Consider the following 25,807-nt stretch of genomic DNA (forward strand, 5'->3'; position numbering starts at 1 on the left):
AAACTGGTCATAAAACAGACCTTACGAAAATTAGCTTTTCTTGCTGCCTCGCTTGTCGTGGAGCAGTAATGAAGCAGACAAAGAAAAGGGAACTGGTTGGCCGGCATGATGTCACTATAATGTGACTGGGTGTGGTCTCGTGTCTGGTGTATTCGGCATGATACTTAAATATATAAACTTATACTGCATAAAGCCGTTGTAAAAGCTAAAACATATATAGTACAGTGGTAAACACCGATCATAGAAATAAACAGAACTTTTTATAGCCAAAATAATTAAAGGTCAAAAGCAAAAAAAGGTATATTCTTCCCAGTATCGTCCACGCCGAAGAATACTCGTTTGAAGTGAAAAAAACAGAGATTCCTCGTCCTCTGTAAACTCTGAGAGTCTCTAGCTATGGTTCGATTCTGTCCATTTACTATTAATCACAGTGACATTGCTGACTTAATTCATATGAAGCACATCTTTTCACCCACGTGACGAGTTTTCGTCACGCCTCAGATCCTAACAAATCCTATACACAGATATTGATACATATCGACGCTATGGGCCTTTCTAATACAGGGAAAGGCAGCAAGGCAGCGAGGTAACGAGGTAAGCAGACAGCTAGTTAGCGAGGTAGCGTTGTAAAGAAGTAAGAAGGCAGCGAGGCAGATTGTATTAATCTCACTAACTCGCTGCCTCCAATCGCCATCTCGCTATCTCGTAACCTCGTTACCTAGCTGCATAGCTTCCTCTAGATCTCATCTATCAACTTCCACACGACGTGCTTTTTGGACTAAAAAGGAGACCAGCTTGGTGATGTCGCTACTGTGATGATTGCAAGCGGAGAATAGGAATTTACCGCTGCCGTTAATGTTTTGGCAGTCATGATTCGAGAATGGGTACATATCAACATTGTTTTGTATGATTTGTTACCAAGGATTTAGTGCTGAAAAGTATTTATCGTTAAGCCAACTCATTTTACCTCTTTGTATTGTTTTCTTCAGCTTTAGTGTTTCATGATTCCTATTCATCTAATACTCACCTGAAAACTAAATCCGATCGATTTTAAACAAAAAAGAGCTTAAAATCGACATTATCAGATTGACTAATGGAAGTTAAATCTGAATCTAACAAAACTGTTTTAACAGGGTTAAATGGATTCAAATGGTTCAGTTCAGTTCTGTTATGTACCATTGCTCGGAAGAATGACGTCACAAATCAGTTGGGGCATGGCATATGATGTTGGATTGAAACTTTTTACGCATGAATGAAGGATTATTTTTAAAAAAATTCACATCAATATCGTAGATTCGAGAATATATAGATAGGAAAATGTGACCTGACACCAGATGTCATATACCCCTGCAATTTATTCTATAAACGACTTACAGCATGGAAGGTAATACCAGAGAAGCGACTACAGTGTGATATGTGGCAAATGGTCATACGTAACCGCAGAAATACGGGTTCTTATCAATTTACCTCTGTCACGGTTTTATTCTAACTGTTCATGTAAATGCATAAACAGTAGCAAATAACACACCCCATAACATCATGGCTAAAAGAGAATTATGTATCAACGTGATATTAATTGTAATTTTTTAGCCGTTAGTTGTCAAAAGTAAAGCGTTCCATATATAGTTCGTCTGATGAACTTAAATCACTTAATTTTGATCTTCTTTTACTTGAAATTTAGATCTTTCAGTGTTTTGTTTACAGAAATTTGTAATTCTGATAGAACTGGATGTCCGGTCAGTACAACGTGTGTCTTTTTACGTAACTCATACATATGTGACTGTTCAGCTGGATTCTCTCGGTCATCCACAGGAGAATGCTCGGGTAAGTGTCCGTGTATCTGATCTCCACCTAACTCATACAGCGGTCTGGGTCAAAATAATGACTATGAAGGGCCATTCGAAGTCGATAATCGCAATTTCGCAATTACGACCCATTTACCAAATGACCTGGACACCAATTCGTAAACGATTACTATAAAAAATAAATGGAAATACCAGTTCCACCTTATCAGGTAAATCAGTTGAAATGAAATTAAACCTTGTAGTAAACAGCATATCGGGATTCAAGATGTTCTTCCCTTAACGACGACGTCATTTCTAGTTGAATCAGTTGTTCCGCCATACACTGGAGTGTGGAATAGTGATACTCTAATGTCTCTAGGAGTATTTACAAAGGAGATAGAATCATTCGACAAATAAACGTGATAATAAGGTTTATTGATGTCACCGCATCAATGAGACTCGAATTCAATTTAATCTATTTATGTACGTGGAAAAGCTGAACTGAGATGTGAATTTCAGTGTTCGACCGTATTAAGAACCCTCCAGACTATCCAACATCGTCCAACTTTTGTGCCTCAACTGCAAGTTGAATGCTGTTGAGGTAAGTTGAATGTCCCGTCCACGCTACAAATCGGGCAGGTCAATATTGTCCACTACTGTTGTTGTGTGTTGAACTGTGTTGAGCTGTGTTTTTTTTTAAACCAAATTTTTCATAAATTCGAGGGAAATTTTCATCTTCCCCTCCAATGTTTGAGGCACAATGACGCGCAGCGGGAAGAATCGTGTCACGGGTTTATCGGCTGTGCTTATTCCCATGGCCATGTTCCTGTATCAGCGAAACTGTCTCATCGTGAGACCAGCCTCTCTCTTTCGCCCTTGGCGCCACCATTTTTCCTAGGTCACGTGCCTTAAGGCGGCTACGTAATTTTTATACTCACACCAATTGGCTACATTTACTCAACTTGACTGAACTTGTTGACAAAAAATACTCATGCACATTTCCGATTCAGCAAAGTTGGATGGTGTTGAATGTTGAGTCTTGACACAAGAGTCAAGTTGACTCTTGTTGAGTCAACAAAAGTTCAATAATGTTGGATAGTCTGGGCGGGGCTTTAGCCAAAAGGTGCAGACGGCTGAATGTTTGATCCCTAGCCCATACAATGACCCATTCCCATACATTGCTGTTCTAAAATAACTTCATTTGTTCATATTGTCCAAGACCAGATTAAGGAAACAATACATTAGTATCGGTTTGCATGGTTGCCTTTGATCTATTGCTCACAATACATACGATAACACATATACTCTCTATACAATTAAGCCTTTTAATCTAAACCATTTTTCACAATGTTGCATCTTTCATTCGTTGTATTTTTTCTTAGGGGTGGTTTTGAAAAAGTTTGTTCTAAGACTTAAAGAACAATGTTTTATCTATGTTTTAGATAATGATGAATGCCTCCGAGAACCTAATATATGTGGCAACAATTCGGTTTGCTCAAACACAGACGGCAGCTATACATGTCAGTGTGTTGAAGGATACGAGCAGAGGAACGGGGAGAATTTGGGCTGTCAAGGTACATGAATGATATCCAATATCTCACATGACATTCTCTAACGCAAAGGACGTCCGTGATGAGTTCGAATCCCGTCCCGGCGATTATCATAGAATTTGTAGATTCCAACTTTCTCCTTACCTATTGGGGAGTAAGTGGTTTTCTCCACGTATGGAAAATAAAATGGCCATGTTATTAATGAAAAATCGTAATTAAAAAGCTATGAACTTTTATTGATTCTGTCATTGTTCATGGGACCACTGTAATAATAAGCAGACAATGTTGTTCGACAGTTAATGACCTCTTGCCTTCTAATATACATGTTTATAACGGAGTCTAAATCTTTACGTTTGAAGTCGGAAATTTCGTCAAAACTTGCCAAAGGATGGTGGTTTAGTACTCAATTTTCTGCACCAATAAAGCTGAGGTAAAATATGGTGTTAAACACAAATAAAACGACTAAAAAATAAATTTAGCGAAAGTTGTTTTTTTTTTGTGGGAGAAGGTGACAGGATAGCGCCAAGTCAGAGTCGTGAGGATATGATATTTGTCTTTAGATTCCCAATCCCCTCCAGTTTTTGCCAGATTTCCTTTTTTCCAGATACAATATATATTACCGGAGACCAAATCAAAGAAGTAATACATTGGTAACGATTTGCATGCTTGCCTTTGATGTATTGCGAAAACATATAGACTCTCTATACAATTAAGTTTTTTAACCTAAATCATTTTTCACAATGTTGCAACGTTCATACGTTGTATTTTTTTCTTAGGTTTGGTTTTGAAAAAGCTTGTTCTAAGACTCAAAGAACAATAATGTATCTATGTTTTAGATAATGATGAATGCCTCCGAGAACCTAATATATGTGGCAACAATTCGGTTTGCTCAAACACAGACGGCAACTATACATGTCAGTATGTTAAAGGATACGAGCAGAGGAACGGGGGGGATTTTGGCTGTCAAGGTACATGAATGATATCCAATATCTCACATGACATTCTCTAACGCAAAAGGCCCCCGTGATGAGTTCGAATCCCGTCCCGGCAATTGTCATAAAATTTGTAGATTCCAACTTTCTCCTTACCTATTGGTGAGGGGCTGCAGTAAGAGTAAGTGGTTTTCTCCACGTATGGAAAATAAAATGGCCATCTTTTTAATGAAAAATCGTAATTAGAAAGCATTGACCTTTTGTTTATTCTGTCATTGTTCATTGGACCACTGTAACAATATGCCGTCTATGTCGTTCAATCGTTAATGACCTCTTGTCTTCTACTAGACATGTTTTTAACGGAGTCTAAATCTTTACGTTTGAAGTCGGAAAGTTTGTCAAAACTTGGCACAGGACAGTGGTTTATTACTCAGTTGTCTCCATCAATAAAACTGAGGTAAAACCCAAACATAAATTTAGCGAAAGTTGTTTTCTTTATGGGAGAAGGTGACAGGGTAGCGCCAAGTCAGAGTTGTGAGGATAAGATATTTGTCTTTCGGTTCCCAATCTCCTCCAGTTTTTGCCAGATTTCCTCTTTTTCAGTTTCAGTTTCACCAGTCTTTATTATAATTGTTTTAACTGTTAATGGTCTTGATCATTTAGAACTGAAATATTGGCTTAAGTATGCTCGAATATCATCTATAGTTTTTATAAGATGTTGTTTTCAGACTGTAAGATATAACACTTAAAAGGTTTTAAAGACATTGACGAATGTCTGCGAACTCCTCATATATGTGAGGAAGAATACCAGGGAATAGCAAATGAGAAACAGTGAAGAGCAAGACTGTCTTCAAGGTAGTCTTGTATAATGATAACATTTAACGCCTCAGATTTTGTGGAAATGTGTAGCCTTAAGGCCTATTCTTTGTCCCAGTGCACTGCTGATAAAAACCCGGATCATGCCGTGTTGCTATAATAGAGAAGGGATCCATGGAGTTGTCGATACAAAACTTGGCACTCCATTAATAGCGAGCATGTGGAATGTTACCAGTGGAATTTAAGTTAAGCATTAAAGAATTCAAGGCCCTTCACACTAGCATTTTTTAGCCAAAATGCTCCGGCGTAAATCGCCAGTGACGTAATTATGTTTTAGGACTATTATAACGATTGAGAGGCAAATGGTCAACCGCACGCTCGTTCGTTGAAGAATACTTGTCTTGGCATTTGTGTATTTAAATGGATACAGAATCGATCCTTATTGGCAGACCGTGTATACAAGATTTCCTGGGTTAAGTCATACAGCCTTTGGTCACACTTGAATAAATCTACCAAACTTCGTCTAAGGCTAGGCATGACCTGGACTTGCCTACCTCTCACATCAGCCAAGCAGAATCGAAACTGCATCCGTATAAAATGACAAATAAAAACCATGACATAAGCCAATTAGTACCTTTACTAAAGTTTTAGATATGTTCCACTCCCTCAAATATTGCGAAATTTACCAAAGCTGTTGTGGGCCGGATAAACCATAGTTGTAATATTTGTATTAAGTAGTATATCTTTTCAGTTTGAACATAAAAGTTGTGAATATTACGAAAACTCACCTGTGATCCACTCAACATCATGTCCCTTTTATTAGTTATTCAAATTTTATTCTGTTAGAACTAAGAAATAATTGAATATAATAAAACAATAAAAAGTAGCTGATTGGTCACGCCAAACAGTACGGCGCGCATATGACAACTAAACCTACGATCAAGAATAAAAACATACTCCTTACAGCGCATGGGTTCACTTTACATCAGTGACACCGCTAGCAAATTTTGCACAGAAACATGAAGCTATTGCTAGGGGGTCGCGATTATGAGACAGGAAGTTATGTCAGAAGGCACAAGGACTCTGTCTCTAGCTTTGTATGTATTATTACTTGATACACGTGCATTCTCTCCATCTACAATATGCACAACATGATTCTAGAGGGCACGTGAAACGAGTTTATTGACGAATGTTAATTAAAGATCGGCACTATAACATTAGTGGCGCGGCCAAGCCTAAAGAAAGTCTTGAGCGTTCTATAGACCCTAAAGGTTAAGTGGTGGTCATGATCTAAACGGAGTGTATGGAGCGGCGATAAGGGAAATGGAAAATAACCACCTGCCTAACAACAATTTCGCCATCTTCCAGCTTCTTCCAACAAGTTTGATCTAGGCCTAGGAATATTTACACTATATGAAACCGCAAAAAATCAGTGTGTTTGTATGTATTATATTTTCCAGACTCAGAGGAATCCTGTAAGCAAGACGGCAACAATACAGGTGCAGATCCTCTTCGATTATTTTCACCACAACATCCAAATGACAGACCACCATTCTGTTGGTTTTGTGCTATTTCATCACTTTGTTGCCACTGAAAACTGTATATAAACCTTACCTTCCTTTACTGAAATGTTTTCCATTCTAATTACTTTTGCCAGAGCAATAAAAACTCAGAATCTTTGCTTATTTTTTTTTTGGCACTTGGAATAAAATCGTCATTGTAACCATCTGTTCATTTGCATGTTGTTGTGGACATTAGGGCAACAAACCATTCATGAAACTTAATTTAAGTTAAAGAAGTCTTCTGTAAAATGGGTAGTTGTCAATCAGCTTTTACTTGCCTTCGGTAAGACGTCTCAGTGAAGCAGCACTAAATAAAATAGCAGTGGAAATGATTCCTACAACAAGAAGGCACATTACATGCACTCTAAGGATTCCTTCCTTGTCAAAAGACGGAAAACTTGTTAAGTACGACGTTAAACCCCAAGCACTCACTCTTTATCCAGAGTATGTACAATATGATCCTAACCAAGACGTAAAACAATTTTTATTGATGAATGCTGATTAAATATTTCCGCGGGAAGACACACGTTATGACGCTAAGGCTAAAATGCCTTCTTGCGTCTTAAAGGCTCCAAAGCTCTAGCTTGTCTGGTGGTGGCAGTGATGTAAAGTGAAAGATAGAGAGCGACGCATGCGCCGTAAGGTGTATGGCCGTTTCATTTTTATCTTGGTCGTCAGATAAATTTATAAACAGCGTCTGCCTCGCATATTGTTACTAGAAATCGGCCATCTTTGTTGCCTGAGTTATATTTGCATCCCTTTTTATAATGATTTACAGGGGAAGACTTTCCAACAAACAGTATTATCATGGGAGTCGTGATTAGTGCAGTGATTCTTCTGGCTTTGGTCTGTTCCTTGGCTGCTGTTGTTGTTGTGAGGTAAGACGTAATTATCATGTCGAGCCGTGTTACAACATTCGCATCATGTACATACTTTGCTACACAACCCAAACAAACGTATGTCACTGTAAAGGCATTGTATATATGTAAACTCATGAAGAAAATCTGCATGTATGTGTCCATTCTAATTCAACTGAAAGCGGTATTGCCACTGGTGTAGTTTCTACAAAAAACAAACGTTGTTGTTGTTGATGCCCATGTAAAGTCTTGTACGTGTGCTTATGCTTAGTGGAAACTCCAAAATATCATAGAAATATTTTCATCCACAGGAAAAGAAAATTTATGGCAGTTTACAAGAAGAGAATGGCTAATAGGTTGGAAAGACAGAACACACGTGGTGACACCATAGAGCAGTGTGTCGGTCTAAGGCCTAGTGACGTCACTGCTCTTCCAATGCCTTCAGAAGAACACAAATCACCTGGTGATTTGCCTGCGGGACTGCGGGATGAGTTCAGTTCGAGCGCAAATCTCCAGTCTATCACGGCCGTCACTGCCGCAAGCAGTCGTTTCCGCTACGAAAGTGTGGAAATGCCCTCAGCTTGGAACGGGAACAGTGATGTAATACATTTATGCAACTTGGATAAAACGTTGGATGAAAGCACAACACTTGACAAAAGTGAATATGACGAGCTGTATGCGAATCACAAAATTAAAGATAACAAGGCAAAGCAACTCGCTATGAGGAGAGCGAACGCGGACGTTACTACCACAAACAAAAGACCTCATGTCCAGTGTCCAAGAGAGAACCAGATCACAGATGTAAGCAATCTTGACATCTTAGACGGAAGGTTTGAAAACACCAAAATACTTCATCCACCCGACTATAGCGAGCTGTATTCGAATCACAAAATGGTAAAGACAGTCGAGAAAAACAACACAATTGTTTCTAGTGACTCGTCTTACGACAGATTATGTTTGCCTAACGCGGTAGGGAAAGAGCGAGCTTTTCAGCCCCTTCACAATTACTAAGCAATCGGTGAGACCATTTATGAAACTATTTGCAATCTAATGTGCATATCTCAAATGCGGGAAAGTTCTTCAGTAATTTGCCGAAAGACTATGGTTTCCCCCCTGACACTACTGTTTCCTCCATCCATGAAAACTGACCGCCGAGCTGCAAATGAAATCAAAAAAGGAAAAAAAAAGAATCACAAGGTAACCAAATGCGTCGTTTACAAAACAAGTAAATTTGATTACACGCAGAAATGATCAGGTAACGGTTGGGCAGAAACGGGTGTCATTCCAGCAATTTTAGCACTGATATTGAAATCTTTTAATGGCAGATATTTGTTTGTATTTGTCAGTAATTTGTTAGTTGCCATGTTGTACAGTTTTTTTTAAGATTGTTTGGGTTTGTGGTATTTATTTGATTGGTGTTTTAGCTTTACGCCGTACACAAAAATATTTGACTTGCACGACTGCAGCAAACAGGATGATGGGACGAAATCGGACAGAACCCAAAGAAAACCCACGACCATCCACTGCAAGATCGTTGCAAGACCTTTTCACGTACGGCCAGAAAGGAAGCCAGCCTGAGCTGAACTTGCACTCACAGCGACCGCATTGTTGAGAGACTCCTGGTTTATTGCGTCTCGCTGGCACGCTAAACACCTCGGCCACCTTAGCTGTTTTCCTTATGTATATATCAGCTTACTTTGACCTGCGGTTGTTCTATTAAAGTACTTACTTGTGTTTAATTAAATACCTATGTTTGTACATATGTATCTCTTTATATATGTATTTGTATATTTTTTTCTTTTAAACTGAGATTTCATAGTAGTGACTAAGAGAAAAAATAAAAAAAATAAGTGATTTGGAAGGAAACTTGAATCTGGCCTAAATTTTGTATGCATGTAATTATGCTTAGCGCTTTACGTCGTACTTAACGTCGTATGACGACGAGGAGTCATTAGGTGCGTCTACCTATACTGTGTCTTCTTGTGGCAGGGCGAGTCCATGCCGCCGAAAACCTCCCTCCACATACCAAAGACACCAGACATAACACCTTACCCAGTCACTTTATATTGACGCTATGCCAACCGGTCCTGTTTCTTTGCTCTGGCCTGTCAGTGCTGAGCGCCAAGAGGACAAGTACCGTTGTTTAGTCTTGGGTATGACTTGGCTCTGGTTTGTGTACTCTTGTCACATTAGGCCCATTACTTCACCTGATTCGGTTAATGCGCTCGTCTATTGGACAATGCAGGCCACAGCATGTAACCGACTCTCCCATTGAACAAAACAGCCACTACGGTCAATAATGATGAAGTCACTTGCTCACTGGCTCATCTATCTTTGGCATGCATGGATCAATGAATGATTGTTGTTTTACGCCACTTCGGCAATATTTCTTTATTCATTTGATTGGGGTTTTATGCTATCCTCAAGGATATTTCACTTATATGACTGTGGTAAGCTTTATGATGGGAGGAAATTTTGCAGAGACCGGAGGAAATCCATGACCATCCACTCGCTTCTGAACGACCTTCCCACGTACGGCCAAAGAGGAAGCCACCATGAACTGGATTTGAACTCGCACCGCCCGCATTGATGAGAGACTCCTGGGTAATTGCACCCTGTTGGAGCGTTAAACACCTGGGCCACGGAGGCCCCGGAAACATTTCAACAGAGCATCTTACAATACGAGGCAGAGAATCTTTAGCATGCAGGTTAAGTACTGATAAATGTAAGGTAAATGCCAATCAGTATATAGATCAGTATGTATCACTATCATTCGTATCAGAAGTGTTGACTTGCCCTGAAGTTTGTCCGTGCGCCAAAAACATAAGATCGTTGTGCATCAACCAACAAGAAACCTCGATATTTCTGACCAAGCAAAGGTAATTACCCTGCCTACGAAGTCAGACACGCAGTCAGACGCTAAGGTACGTGTATAATTTGGAATATAGAACCTATTGCTAGTGCCGTAATGTAATTTTGTTTATATCAGGTTGTAGAGTCTTCTTTCGCTGCCAGCCGGCCACTTTTAGTGACATATGAGTGCTTTTAAAAAAAAATAATGGAAACTGTCTACGTTTTGGGTAGGTATGAGTTGTATGGATGAAAGTTAGAAATTTTGGGGAAAGGGCAACAGGTGCTGTGTTGTGATTAGGCTTTGAGTGATGTCACCTTGGCGTTGCTAGATATTCATGTCAGGTACTGGCGTAAGAAGGTTCAAATTTGAACGGTCAAACCGTTTCAAGATTTTTTTGGCTGCTTTCCTACAGACTGGGCAAGGTGTGCACCAAAGCTTAGTGCCCACAGAATGTTTGACACTGAGTTACAGCACCAATCGTTCTGGCTGATGAAAAATTGATATGGGTCTGATGCTATAAGATTGTAATGCTTCTGACAGGAAGAGTTGTCCTCCATAGTAGTTCATAAATTTGGATTTATGACCTCTTTGCAGAGGAATGTTTCAGCAAATGAAACAGTCGTAGTACGGCTATGGTGGCAAACTCTACTGACGTCATACTCCTTACAGCGCATGCGCCGCTGTCAATGCTCGCTTTACGTCAAGGCCACCATTCAAGAAGCTTGACTTTTCAAGCCTGTACGACGCACACAGGGATGTTTAGGCTTAGCCTAACCACTGTGTCCTCGCGTTGATTGTTTCATATGTTGGTTAGAATACTCCTGAGCATGATTTTGGTAAAGATAATGCATATGTTTAAAGTATAGTTAGAACCGAAGGTTTCTTTTCTGACATCACTTTCTGCCTCATCACCGTGACACGAGTGACCTCGACGTTGTTCCAGATTTCTGTACAAAATTTCCCAGTGGTGGAAGTGACGTACAGCGAATTTTAGAGAGCGGCGCATGCGCTGTATAGGGAATATGTAATGGACCCCAAATCATTAGAAGGCGGGAGGTAATAAGGGTAGTACGATACCGGACTGACCACTAACCAATGAGGAACAGTACCGAGTCTTTCCCTACGCAAGGAACAAGATAGTAACAACATCATCTGGATGTTGTGTAAGACATGGCAACCCGACAGCAATGAATTGTAAGACACAGTTATTTTCTTCAGACAAAATCCAGACGGTGCTATAAATATCTTGCACCTTGTGTCGAATTTTGTTATGAGTTCGTATCCAACTTTACCTACCTCATTTTTGAATGTTTATACCGAACCTGTCAATTCTCCGTAGTGTAACGTGAGTTCTGCTCGATTACCTCCATGTACGTATTAACACTATGGACTTCTAGAAACCTGCAGATGGCCGTGGGTTTCCTCCCGGGTTCTGCTCGGTTTCCTCCCACCATAATGTTGTCGTATGAATGAAATGTTGTTGAGGAGGCCTACGGAGCAAAACACCAATCGATCAAATAAATTAATCAATATAAACACGGATGTCGGTGTACAGGTGGATTACATTTATGTATTTGGTGTTTGACGCCCAAAATCATTGAATTCACAATTACAGATAAGCCAGTGTCTTCTGTCCTCCAAATCTGTGACAAAACCACGATACTAACAATGTTTTACGACTAAGTCTTGCACACGTAGGAAATAAGAAATACAAGGTGTGGGACCAATTACCATTAAAAGGAAATGCCGAGGTCATGATTATAAGAGTAGCAAAGTCATGGCCTGTTATTTTGCATAAAAGTAGTCCACATTTCTAAAAGTGGCTTTAATCGGTTAACACTTCACATTGACCAATTAACATGATTTTGTGAAACTATTAACCAAGTCAGAATATCACTCCGCCACTTTAAAAGCTTTGTTTTCATTGTCTGTGGTCTTCCAGCTCTAAATGTTTTGATTTTCTTGTCTGGTTGTAAACATCTGCGAACGTTTTTGCTTCGTTTTTGATGTTTTATATGGCTGGAACAATGCCGATGTGGCGTTAAGCCATAGTTATTCATTCATTCACTTGCCTTTTGGATACTGAAACCATAATTTCACTAGCTGATTAAGACAACCCCATAGTATCGCTGGAGAGTGGAAATAATGGAGCTGTAGTGTGAGAAATCTTGTTCTCCTTCCGCCTCCATCAATAACGCTGAGCTCGATGGTGCGGGCAAAAGTGGATCATTCTTGACGATGGCTTTCAACAGCAACCAGTCAGTAAATCATTTAAATGTGCAGCTTCCTTAACCTTAATCAGCGAGATAAACTTCACAGGAAAAGTCCCAAAACAACCAATAGGAAAAAATTATATGAATATTGGTGTGTTTAATCGACCACTAGCGATCAAAATCATCAGTAACAATGTGTGCTGGCAATGAGTTACAATGTCCTGGCACAAAAGCTCCTGTCTCTGCCCAAGTCTGTTATTTGGGACAGATGTTCAGATTGCACCCCTGAGAGGAACAACACCTCTGACAAAGATGAACATCACGTCTGGGAATGGGTGAAGACTGAGGTATGAGACCACAGAGCTGAGGGTAAGATAAGACATTAATAGAGGAATGTAATCGGTGGACAAATGACAATTATGGTGGCTGGTAAGCGCCAATTAGTTATTTTTTAATCTTTATTATATTTATTTATAACTGAAATTTCACCCAGGTTGAAATTGATTTCTACCAAGGCTGAAATTATTTCCTACCCGGCTAAAAATTATTTTTTATCCAGGTTGAAAATAATTTCTATCCATGTTATAATTAATGTTCTACCAGCTTGAAAATTATTTCATACCCAGGTTCAAATTATTTTCTACCCAGTTTGAAATCTTTTTTCTACTCATAGGTTGAACATAATTCACACTCAGAGTGAAAGCCAATCCTAACGTGGGAGAAATTCATTTAAAAATATATAAATCCAAAAGTAACTAAATGATTGCACCCAAAACATTTGGATTTCCACAATGGAGCAATTACTGTGTGTTTTGAATTTTGATCGATCTTTGACCATCCAAAGTTAAACACATCCGAAGAGTTTCATCCATAGCTATTAGCATGCCAGCAACCACCCCAGCAACCACCCTAGCAACCGCCCCAGCAATCACCCCAGCAACCACCCTAGCAACCACCCCAGCAACGTGAGATTTCTAGGCAGATAATATAATTAAGACTGACAGCATAGCGAGAAAAACCAGAACAGTGACGAAAGTGTAATAGCTGGCAAATGGTCAAACGCAAACGGTGAAATACGGTCTCTTCTTAATTTACCTCAGTTAGGGTTTTATTTTAACTGATCTAACTGTACACAGTCAGGCATATATACTTACCTGATAGGATCTTCCCTGTGCATTTGCTCAACCAGACGTAAACAGCCATATGCGAGTCACTGGCTGATGACTTCATTTCAAAGAAGCTTAAAAATTTACATGGCTAAAAATACCTAAATAAATTAGCTAAAATATTAGTTGCTGAGCATCAGCCTACTGCATGCCTTTAAGTGCATAGGGTAATGTCCTTTTCCGTCTAATGTTGGCATTTGAAACCAGTTTTATCTTACGAATTATACCATGAACAGATGACATCGTCTTTAATTGTCTTTAATAACGAAGCTATAGTGATGAAAGCTGCTCCCTTTCCCAATGTAATTGCACGAGATGCTGTTAGCTGAAGAAAACAGCGTTGAGCTTTCACTGGGAAAGTACTATATATAATCTATACATATTTAATATATTTAAACTTATCTAACATATGGCTTGACAAAAACTATTTAAAAAAATTCTTGTGTTGTTCAAATTAATCCCCCTCCATTACCTCACATTGTTAAGCACTAAAAAAAGTATGCAATTGTAGGAGTGGAACTCGTTATCCTATTGGACACAAGGGTTTCAAAACACGCATGATACCACTGTAATAATGCATTAGATATTATGGTGAATGTAGCGTTTCTCTGAACTTTCAAATTATTTTTTTTTTCGATTTGTAAAAATATGATTGCGTGAATTAACATAATTTTCGTTATGTCTTAACACTCGCTAACTAGACACCAAATACGTGGAAATGATTTTGGTTCACATAATCATATTTTTGTTATGAAGGAAATTTGTTAGCTCGGGAATATATGGAAACAAACAAAATACATATAAATTTTTGTGCGAAACTCCAAATAAAGCCACAAACGTAATAATACCCTGCAGACTGGTTGCAATTTAGGATTCAGCAATTGAGATTGACGTGATTCTCATCGTTTATTTTTTTCTCCTAAAAAGAAAATGTTGGCACTGGGTGTTGAAGTAATTGTGGGCTAAGAGCTCCCCGAGGCCTGTTGTTCTGAACTATTTCATGTTACTGTTTATTAACTGTAATGACAACTCAGGGTTCGAATAGTTCTGGACTAGGGACGCCAAATTTGGAATTAATAATTTGGAACTGCGTTTTATTCTAATTCTAATTACGCATTGGTGCTAGGAGACTAAAACAGCTACTTTTAAGCATTTACATTAACAGTTAAAATAAAACGCTAACTAAGATAAATTAACAGGAAGTTGTCAATATGTGCGACCATTTGCCAACTATCACACGGTCGTGAATTTTAATCTCGTTGTTGAAGTCTTGTGTTACGGTGTATTGTGTCTTGGTTCCACCCACCATCTTGCTGATCGCCGTCGTATAAATAAAATATTCTTGAGCACGGTGATCAAAATAAACAACATATTCCAATCAGATAAAGAAATAAATGTTTTGTCTTGCAAATTATGCCACGGTATTATATGAAGGAAAGGGTAACACGTACCGCGGTAGTGGCACACCCCATGGTGTGGATAGGTCGGGCCCCTTCTCCAATTACTGTCTCAGCATAGCACACCTTAGAAAGGAAGACAACTCTGAGGTCAGCTACATACATTATATTCTCCATTATTATATAACAGATTGTCCATTACCTATGATCCCTTTAGCAACAATTAATAATTTTAATTCTAACAAATGAAAGTTGTAAATCTCTCTCAGAGAAGCCACTGTGAACATATATTCAGATATGTCGTCCGTTACCCAACAAGAAGACAGAATTCTGGGAAATCCTCTTACGTCACCGGCAAGTGTGACAATCCTCTTACGTCACCGGCAGCGGCAGTAGACACGAACTGACAGGTGAACACGGAGAGCATTGAAAGTTATGCAGTATTACCTCCAAGAGCTCAGGATTCAGCTAGCCCAAAATGGCTGCCCAAAATGTATTTGCATCTATGTATATGTCTTCACCATTACACGCTCAAAACTTAAATATAAATCCTCAATGTGATCATCAGAAACCCTGAAAATTCCGATTTTTGTTTTGGAGAGACAAACGTTTTTGAGAGTTGTCTTTATTTTTAACCATTTTTTTCTGTCAAATTGTGAAGTTTTGAATGTGAGAGATCTCACCTCGTTATCCGCGCACAGCTGGATTCCGAAACAATCTCTAGGATCCGCTTTGTCACGACAGCTGTAACACGCTAAATCTGTGCAGCATAAACATGTTTATGAAAAGCATTATTACTGACAAACCGAAATGACATTCTAAGTTATGAACGAAGTTGAGATTCTCAGGTCAGAGATCAGGTATGAGAACTTGCTTAAAAGAAGCTGAATGTCCACAGACGAGAGAGATCGGGTGTTCAATCCCAGTCTTGGCTTGCTGAAGCTTGATTTCAAGAGAGAATGCTTGTTAGGTAAAAATCAAGGGTTTACTTCTAACGACCTATAAAACTGATTATTAAGGAGTGAGCGAAAAATTCTTCAGCTCGGTAATAAAATATCTAGTGGAATGAATAACAAGGTAAACAAGTCAGCTGCTGCCCGCAGCCATTGAGACTGGACCTACCGACTGTGCTGAAACAGGCATTCAGATTGCAGAGATCCTGAAGGCAGCAATGGTGGCACACGTGGACCACGATCCCGTTTGACAGGAACCGCTTTGGTCGGGAACATTCCTGGAACAGTGATGTACTGGACAACAAGTTGCACTCAAAAACTTAATATGTTATATTTAACAGAAAGTCTGTCGTCTGAGGGATGCTAGAATGTATTCTCTAATAATATTCTGTAAGTGTAATATAATCTTTATGCCAAAACAATAGAATATATGTGTTATATTCAAAATAGTCTGCTGCAATAGCAGAATTCATTCTGGCATTACTCAGACAACAGACGTCCTGTTAAATTTAACAGATTTATTTTTGTGTGTGTGTTATGTTTTCGTTTAAGTTTGCTGTCAGTTACTTGTTATTTCGTTTGAGTTTGAAATCATTGTGGGACTGCCTCACTGGAACGCCGTGACAAAGGCACACGACACCCCACCCAGCAATATTATATTGTCATCGGACCTAACCAGCCCATGTACATGAGTGTGTTGTGTCAAGATTACTGATGTTAGTCTCAAGTATAACTAGGATCGGGATTGAACCAAGGATGTACCGTTCACGATACAGATATTTTTACCATTAAAATGTCGGTATCGCGAGCAGTGTTAATTGCGCTCTTAATTGCGCTCACAGTAAATGCAGCAAAATTAAGTCATACTTTGTCTTTTATGAATGATATCAAACTCTTTATTTTTTTTTCACGTGACCAAAGCTCTTTTAGGTCATTCATGGAAGGTCTGTTAGCAATCTGCTGATAATCGTGTGTTTTCTACCAGCACAATATTGGCTGCTGCCGTGCAAGTGAAATACTTGACTAAGGCGTAAACCTTTCAAAATAAATAAAATAAATCAAAGCTCTGCTGAACTTTAACCGGAATTATTAAGTGATCTACAATGACGGGTCAGCTCACACCTGGATCAAATGTATTCAAGTTATAAATATCTATTAAAAATACGATAAATGATGAATTACTGTAGAATAAAACGTTCTGGTAGCCAATTCCTTTCAGTTGAGACGGCATTCATGATGTGGTTGTTAATGGCCATGATGTTTTGGCTTTCCTTTAAATGGTACAGTTTGGAAAGGCACCTTGCGATCGTACATGGGTCGCTTATTCTTGTATTACTTTTGTATAACATTTAATCTAAGCGTCAAGTCTAGCATTTGTATACCACTCGTGAACCACGAAAAAGGTATTCCAAGTATATAATCGCAGGACCTGTTTGCAAAACAACACAAGCCACCAGTTTTCAAAGGAAATAAGAAGTACATAAAGTTGGTAGCGTTTAACACTAACCAAAAATAAAAGAAAAAAGTGACGAAGCACCGAGACAAACATAGTACCTGATTCTTTTTGCAGCCGAAATTGAAAATCCTTGTTCCGTTTTCGGCCAGAAGTTCTTCCGAGAAACAGCTCTGTGAGTGAAAAGTACACGATTAACAACAAATCGAAAGTCTGATTTGAAAAGACTCTTAAAGTCATCATGGAATTCTATAGCAATACATCACATGTGACATGCATAACACGGAACACACCGGGCACTGAAACAAATAGTTCAAACCTTGATTAAATGATACGTATTAGTGGCTTGTCACAAGCTCGCCATCAGCCCACCATATATAAAGCATTATTCATTTATAAAATGGCGGTCAGTTTTATGGGTGAAGGAAAACCTCCTGACAAGTTAGTGTGACGTATACGTACACATGTGCACGTAATGCATGCTGAGAAGAACATTTGGACTTCAACGATCGTAAAACTGAGCAAAACACCATACGACCATTTGTCACCAACGGAAACAAGGCTCATATGAAAACAGAAGTAACAAGTTTCCTGTTCAAGACATATAAAATAATGAGATTGTAAGCTTTTTTGAGACTATCAGTTGCATATGGATGAAGTGAGGAGTTTAGCACAAATTCCTACATCAGGCCACGCCCATTTCATTATCCTACTCAACACAGCCATGGCACGCTATCATGACATGCCTTGACAATTGTCGTCAGTTTTGAAACTATTATTGGGTTGATTGCACAGGTATCTGGTGGCATATATAAGGTAATACTGGAATGCAAATGTCTGAAATGTCTCGGGTTCCCAGGAAGCACGAGCAATCCACGTGTCATAATGTTTGAATTGAAAAAGCTTGGAGATGCCCTAATTGGGTCACGGTGACATTATTACACCGTCAAATACAATGTGCAAGTAAGTATATCACGCCGTTAAATGTGTCAGCATTCTGAACTAACTTGATGAGGTTAACTTGATAAATTTTTAAACTGATTTGAATGAAAAAAAATCCAAATTCCAAAAATTTGTATACAACTTTAAATACATGTCTGTAAACGTTATGAATGGAGTCAATGGGACTTTCATATTTCAGGATATGATTCTGCATTCAAAAAAAATACCATCATAGAACAACATCTGTATTAGTTATATCGCACCGAAACAACCGACCAATCGGAATGAAAGGAGTCATTACGTATGCAAAACTTATGCGAGGATCTAGTATGATTTTTCATATTACAATAAGTTTAAACAAAATAACGTGCAGTCAACAATTTTATTGAAATCCAACAACGTTTTCAGAAGTTATTGCATTGAAACAAATGAGCTATCACAATGGAGAGAATCGTTAGATATGCAAAACATACAACGTACGCAGTTTGAGGTAACACAAACTCAACCCACACACAACGTTTTCTACATCACACAACATTTGAATCAGTTATTGTAAGTTAACAAATGATCACTTAGTGGCATTATACTCGTTAAATGTATCCAGAGGATTTTCGAATTTTAGCTGTAGTTACAAAAGACTATCCTGTACACAAAACTGTGCCTACATTCACTGAGACGATGACATCAACATTTTCCTCAAAGTACGTCAAGTACGTAATTTCTGTAAAACATGACATTGAGCAAGTGCCACGTTCCAATTGGAGTAGTACAATTCTGCATGTGAGTGGTGGATTGGTGAAAACACCACACCCGGCGTGAAACGTACGTCTCTCATTTAACTTATGTTATTATCTTGTTCTGCAAGCACTAGTGTAAATACTGTATATTTAAAAAAAATAATCTGTTAATTTTAACAGAAAGCCTGAGTGATGCTATAGAATGTATTCTGCTGAGATTATTCTGTTAAATATGACACACATATTCTATTATTTCAACACAAAGATTCTATTATACTAACATAAAATTATGTTGGATATAACACAGTAGTATGTTTTAATAACAGAATATTAAACATCATTCAAACAGCAGACTTTCTCTTAAACTTAACGCAATAATTTTTTGAGTGTAGTAAATCTTGGCGTATGACTTTTACGACTTATTTTTTATTGATATGTTGAAAATCTTATTACGATCGGTGGAATACTCCTAAGTTGCGATAAACTCTAGTCATATATTCATTAATTCATTCATTTCCTGGCCTACAAAGCAAATGTCGCACATAGTGATAAGATAAGGAACATGCTCCTGAAATATGAGTGGACAAATTACCTCCCCATTCCAGCACTCTTTGACAGTCCGGCAGGTGGCAGGGTTCACGATATTGTTACATGACAAGCATCTGGGTCCGGACCCGTCTGAAAAAATTGATAAATGAATAAATGTCAACAAATATAATCCGATCATAGAGGAGTCAATCTGTTTTTACCATCACGGTCATACTAAGCCGAATATATATTTCATGGTTTCTTCAGTCGCATAAATCATGGGGAATATATATTTTGTGGTTTCGTCTATAATAAACATAAATCTAGTGACGCATTTGGTGGTTTCCTCTAAAATATAATCCAAGTGGAATATATGGGGGTTCCTTTACAGAAAAACTCAGGAGGAATATACATTGGGTGATTTTCTCTATTACATCATTTTGAGGGAAACATATTTAGTTGTCTTCCCAAAAGTGTAATTTAGATAGTGGTTATTTGGTGGTTTCCTCAACAAATATAATTTAAGTGGCATCTATATGTGGGGGTTTCCTGTACAGCAATATTTAGGTGAAATACACATTTATTGGTTTTCCTTGAGGCTTAAAAATGCAGGAGGTTTCCTTTACAGGATACTCCTTGTAAGCATTGGAGAGGAAATCTCTAAGTCATGTTCAAAACGGGCAATACGCCTTCAATTTTTTCACCTTTGGCATTATTTACTGAAATACAGGACATTAAAACTCATAATGTTAATTACAGCTGCTGAAGATTCACATTCAGTGGCTCCCTCCATAGAATAGCTTACTTGAGTTTAGGACACGACATTTTTTTATTGATAATCACATCCGTTAAAAAGCTCATTTACTGGTTTCCTCAGTAGCATAACTTTCTTGGGAACTGGAAAAACGTGTAATGCTAATTATAACTTGTCCACAAGAAAGGGGATATCACTTTTAAGTTAAAAGTTTGACATGATTTGTTGCTTCCATTACAGTATGCCAGACTTTGGGCTTGTTTACCTTACATTGTGACAAATTGCACCCGATTGGCCGAGTGATGGACTATATGACTGTATGATTTGTTGGTCAGATAATGAATGCTTTGTTTCTGATGAAGTATACAAATATACTGATCCGTCAGTATCTAAAGAGCATCAGAAAACAAATATTAAAGTAAATAATTATGGTTGAACTCCGAACATATATGGTGGCATATTTTCTCCTGTGATCTATACGTACATGTAGGGTCGATCGGGCAACAGTCATTTCAGCCAAAAATATGACTACTTTTGCAATCGTGAATAATATTCCGAGACATACATTAGAGTGAGTGAGTGCTTGGGGTTTAACGTCGTGCTCAACAATTTTTCAGCCTTATGACGACGAAGGAATCCTTCGGGTGTATGTATTGTACCTCCTTGTTGCAGGATGGATTTCCACCGCTCTTTTATCTAGTGCTGCTTCACCGAGACGACTTCACAGAAGGCAACCAGTCGTTGCACTGTACCCATTATGCTGAACGCCAAGCACATAAAGTCTTAGGTGTGACTCGACCCAGGATTGATCCTGGATCTATCAAACGGACGCTCTACCAACTGTGCTGTCCGGGCCGGTAACATACATTAGATAAAATAACTATTCCTTTCATCACAAAACAGAAACCAGTCAAATCATTTTCACACTATAGAAACAGCTACATCATAACCGCGACACAAAGACCAAGTCCACTTTTACCAACCCTCCGTCCACCAACCGCGCCTCTGGCATACATAATATATGGTAATATACATACAAATTAAACTGCATTGCTTTGCTTTTTTACTCCAAACTTTTTGTGTAAATATCCAATGTTTCCATCCCACTCAATAGATGTTTTCTTCTCCATTTATTATTTTTTTGATTTTTTGAACATTTGATTTTTAGTTTATGTAGGGATCGACTGGTTTGCTTGTGACATCAGCTTACCTGTTTGCGCAAATGTTGTAACTCCTAGATGGACGAATATGACTGGAAATACAAAGCAGAAAAGACAGCAGGTTTTGAAGATTGGACTGACTAACTTTATCAACCAAACCTAAAATACAAAGCATGTCTATAGATATATACATATGTATATATCTGGGTCATCTGATAAAAAGATAGCGTGAAATTTAAAAAAAACAGCTCTTGCAATATGTGGGGACACGACCATATGGACTATCTACCGTGTATGATATGGTGAAATACCCTAACACCAAAACAAAAACATAAACAGTTTTCGTGGAACATTTTCGCCAGTGTACATTTCCCGATTCTATATAAATTTGCCTTACTGTGTGACCCATACATTGGTTAAAATTAGCTATGTCCAGATCCACACGGAGACGTACCTGTTACTATTGCTGAGATCAAAGACATACTCCCTGTGCTTGCCAGTGTGGAGCTAAAATTTATTCACCGCCGCATAACGTAGTAATCGTGACATGTAGTTCCGGGAAAAAGTTAGATTGCATAAGGAGGTTTCGTTTATTTCTCAAAAGATTTCGCAATCCTCCCACTAACTGAAGGCACAGAATGCTTGTGAGTCATTATACAAGCAAGAGGGTGTAATTTTTTCTTGTGAGAACTAAAATGTGTACATGTGAAGTTTAAATATATCATAGTTGTAGTCTGCGTGCAGCACTTTTTCTTATAGATCTTATGGACATTTGAAATTTTTAGATTTCAAGTAACTAGCATAGTTAATGAAAGAAAATGAAACATTAACGTTATAGACCTATGGATATAAATCTGATTTTTGAACACAAATGGAAACACAGATCTTATAGCTCTAATACTACAATGTGTAATTATCTTCCCTGAAAAAGGGCTCATTTAAACTCACCGAATACTCGAATAGGGCTGCAACCTGCGGATGGTCGTGGGTTTCCCCGGGCTTTGTCCAGTAACCTCCCACGATAATGATGGCCGCCGTCGTATAAGTGGAATATCCTTGATTAAACACCAATCAAATAAATAAATACATGTACTCGAATATTAAAGGGAACTTTAGTATGGCCATGTTTAACGTTTAAGAAATTTCCTATGCTCCGAAGACCAGGTCGTTGTAATGCTACTTTAAAATTAAGTTTGCCAAATAACTCATTTATCAAAACCATACAAAGCAGAGTACAAGAGACAACTGATACAAGGCGGTAAATGATTCAATATTTCGATCCTATTTCAACTATTTTAGGGAAGAGATATTATTGATTTTTTAATTTTTTTTTTATTAATTCATGAAAATAGTTAAAATAAAGCGAATAATATTATGTCGAATCATGCATTGAATTTTGCCGCATAACTTTGTAAAGCGAATTATTGATGGAACACAAATGTTCAAACAGCGTGCGTTGTTAAAATGTGTATTTCTAAGGTCACAGCATCAGCTGTGATAACGTGCTTCAAATTTTAACTTATCAGAAACAGTCGTGTGGGAATCAGTTTTAGAGGCTGGAGGGGAAGGGGAGGGGGGCTCTCGCTGACTCATTTAAGTCATTCAAAACGTGGGTCTTAATGTAGCCGACAGATCTTGACACACGCCTTTTCTTCAGAGGTTTTACTTATTTATTTATTTATTTATTTATCTGATTGGTGTTCTACGCCGTACTCAGGAATATTTCACTTATAGAAGGGCGGCCAGCATTATGGAGGGAGGAAACCGTGCAGAGCTCGGGGAAAACCCACGACCATCCGCAAGCTGCTGAGAGACCTTCCCACTTACGGCCAGAGAGAAAGCCAACATGCGCTGGACTTGAACTCACAGCGACCGCATTGGTGAAAGGCCCCTGGGTCATTACGCTGGCAGAGGTTTTACATCAGGAAGTTTGTCACGTACCTGGTGAAGGCCAGTGATTTTCTCCGGGCATGTCGATTTCCTCTGCCTATGTTAATCTCATAAGGACATCTTGTTCTGGTGAAATATTCCCCGTTCACAATTTTAGACATATTACAAATACAACACTACACCTAAAGCATACATCTATTGATAAGGCATCAAACCCAGATTTTGAAGAAATGAATATAATGATTTTAATTGGTCATTTCTTAACGCACAATAACTGTTTCAAATATTATGTGATGGAGAAAACGTTGTGTGTGTGTGTTGAGCTTGTGTTACCTCAGCTGCATACGTTGTAGGTTTTACCTATCTAACGATTCCCTTCATTGTGATCACACATTTGATTCAATATAAAACAACTTCTAACAACGTTGTTAAATTTCGATAAAATTGTTGACTGCATGTTAGTTTTGTCTAAACTCATTGTTATATGCAAAATCATATTGTTAGTATTGACTTCTTCACTCATACATAATGGCTTCTTAACTCTAATTGGTTGTTTGTTTCTGTACGATATAACTACCTGAGATTTTCTTCGATGATTTTTTTTTGTATGTAGATTCTGATCGTGATCAATGAAATACGAAAGTCCCCTTGATCCATGCATAGCTTTTACATACTTACTGATGGATGTAAATTCTTTCAATTAGCTTTGCTTTCAATCAAATCAGTATAGAAATTTATCAAGTTAACCTCATCACGTTAGTTCAGAATGCTGACACATTTAACGGCGTGATATACTTACTGTTACATTGTATTTGACGGTGTGATGATGTCACCGTGACCCAATTAGGGCAGCTCCAAGTTTTTGGAATCCAAACATTACGGCACGTGGATATGACACCTGTGCCGTCAACCAAATGATAGTTTCAAAAATGACAATTGTCAACGGACGTCATGGTAGCGTGCCACTTCCATGGCTGTCTTGGGTAAGATTATAGAATGGGCGTGGTCTGACTTACGAATTTGTGCTAAACTCCTCACTTCATCCATATAGTACTGATACTCTGCAAAAACGTTTACACTCTCATTATTGTGTAGGTCTTGAACAGGAAACTAGATACTACCGCTTTCATACGGGGCCTGGTTTCATAGGGGCGTTGACCACCAATGGTTGGGTAGTGGTTTGCTCAGATTTGCGATCGTTCAAGCCCACATGTCCTTCTCAGGATGCATGACGTGTGCATCTGTAGTATACGTCACACTAACTCGTCAACAGGTTTTTCGTCACCAATGAAACTGACCGCCATTTCATAAATGAATAATGATTTACATATTTTATGATGATAAGCAACAATAAATCAACAGTCCATACTTAGATAAAAGCATGTAAAATTGCAGGCCATTCTTGCAAGTATGCTAAGGGTGGGCTAATGGCGAGCTTGTGACAAGCCACTGATACGTATCATGTAATCAAGGTTTGAACTATTTGTTTCAGTGCCAAGTGAGCAGCGTGCAGTGTGTTCCGTGTTGTGCATTTCACATCTGATGTATTGCTTTAGAATTCCATGTCACATAACTTTTCTCCAGTTTTCTCTCACCATAATGCTGCCCGCCACCGTATAAATAATTAGTCTTTAACACGGTGTTTCACACCGATCAAATCTATAAATAATCAATGTTTACAGTACCATCCAAATGAATCATATCCTAAGCAACAATATAGTGTTTATTACAACTCTTCCTAACCGGCGGCAAACAATATTAAAAAGTACCGTGGATTCTTTTTTTACTCTTTTTTTGGATTTATATATTTTTAATTGATTTTCGCCCAGTTGAGGATTGGTTTTTATTCTGAGTGTGAATTATGTTCAACCTGTTAGTAGAAAAAAGATTTCAACCTTCAACCTGGGTAGGAAAATTTTAACTCGAGTAGAACATGAATTTTAACATAGGTAGAAATTAATTTTAACCTGGGTAAAAAATAATTTTAAGTCGGGTAGAAAGTAATTTCAGCCTTGGTTCAACGAATTTCGACCTGGGTGGAATTTCAATTACAATGAAATATACTATAGATCTAAAAAATAACTAATTGGCGCTTACCAGCCACCGTAAATGTCATGCATTATGCTTATTTTACCCTCAGCTCTGTGGTCTCGTACCTCAGTCTTCACTCATCTCCAGACGTGATGTTCGTCTTTGTCAGAGGTGTTGTTCCTCTCAGGGGTGCAATCTGAACATCTGTACCAAATAACAGACCTAGGC

At 38.3% G+C, this 25,807-nt stretch overlaps 1 protein-coding gene and 1 long non-coding RNA gene across 2 annotated transcripts; one reads left to right on the plus strand and one right to left on the minus strand.

Moving 5' to 3' along the window:
• The first annotated feature begins 1,722 nt into the window (after positions 1–1,722).
• On the plus strand, positions 1,723–4,296 carry LOC135464593 (uncharacterized). Its single transcript, XR_010443668.1, has 3 exons — positions 1,723–1,824; positions 3,227–3,358; positions 4,171–4,296. It is a non-coding gene; the product is annotated as an uncharacterized LOC135464593 (long non-coding RNA).
• Positions 4,297–15,474: 11,178 nt separating this feature from the next.
• On the minus strand, positions 15,475–22,170 carry LOC135464458 (prostate stem cell antigen-like). The gene is made up of 7 exons (XM_064741883.1): positions 22,113–22,170; positions 21,709–21,750; positions 19,809–19,894; positions 17,639–17,710; positions 16,254–16,362; positions 15,815–15,891; positions 15,475–15,534 (listed from the first exon to the last, which is right to left on the minus strand). The coding sequence occupies exons 1-7, from the start codon at positions 22,138–22,140 to the stop codon at positions 15,475–15,477; spliced, it is 474 nt and encodes a 157-aa protein (XP_064597953.1). The 5' UTR covers positions 22,141–22,170.
• Positions 22,171–25,807: the final 3,637 nt, after the last annotated feature.

This window comes from Liolophura sinensis, chromosome 4, assembly GCF_032854445.1.
Source record: "Liolophura sinensis isolate JHLJ2023 chromosome 4, CUHK_Ljap_v2, whole genome shotgun sequence".
NCBI classification, from domain to species: Eukaryota; Metazoa; Mollusca; class Polyplacophora; order Chitonida; family Chitonidae; genus Liolophura; species Liolophura sinensis.

Bases quoted from the DNA above. Each gene is read 5' to 3' on its own strand.
- LOC135464458 (XM_064741883.1), bottom strand. From the start codon at position 22,140: ATGTCTTTGATCTCAGCAATAGTAACAG. The intron at 17,711-19,808 runs GTAATTTGTCCA...TTTCACTCACAG, and splicing joins AAGAGTGCTGGAATGGGGAG to AGCTGTTTCTCGGAAGAACT. The intron at 15,535-15,814 runs GTGAGATCTCTC...TTCACCTGTCAG, and splicing joins AGCTGTGCGCGGATAACGAG to TTCGTGTCTACTGCCGCTGC.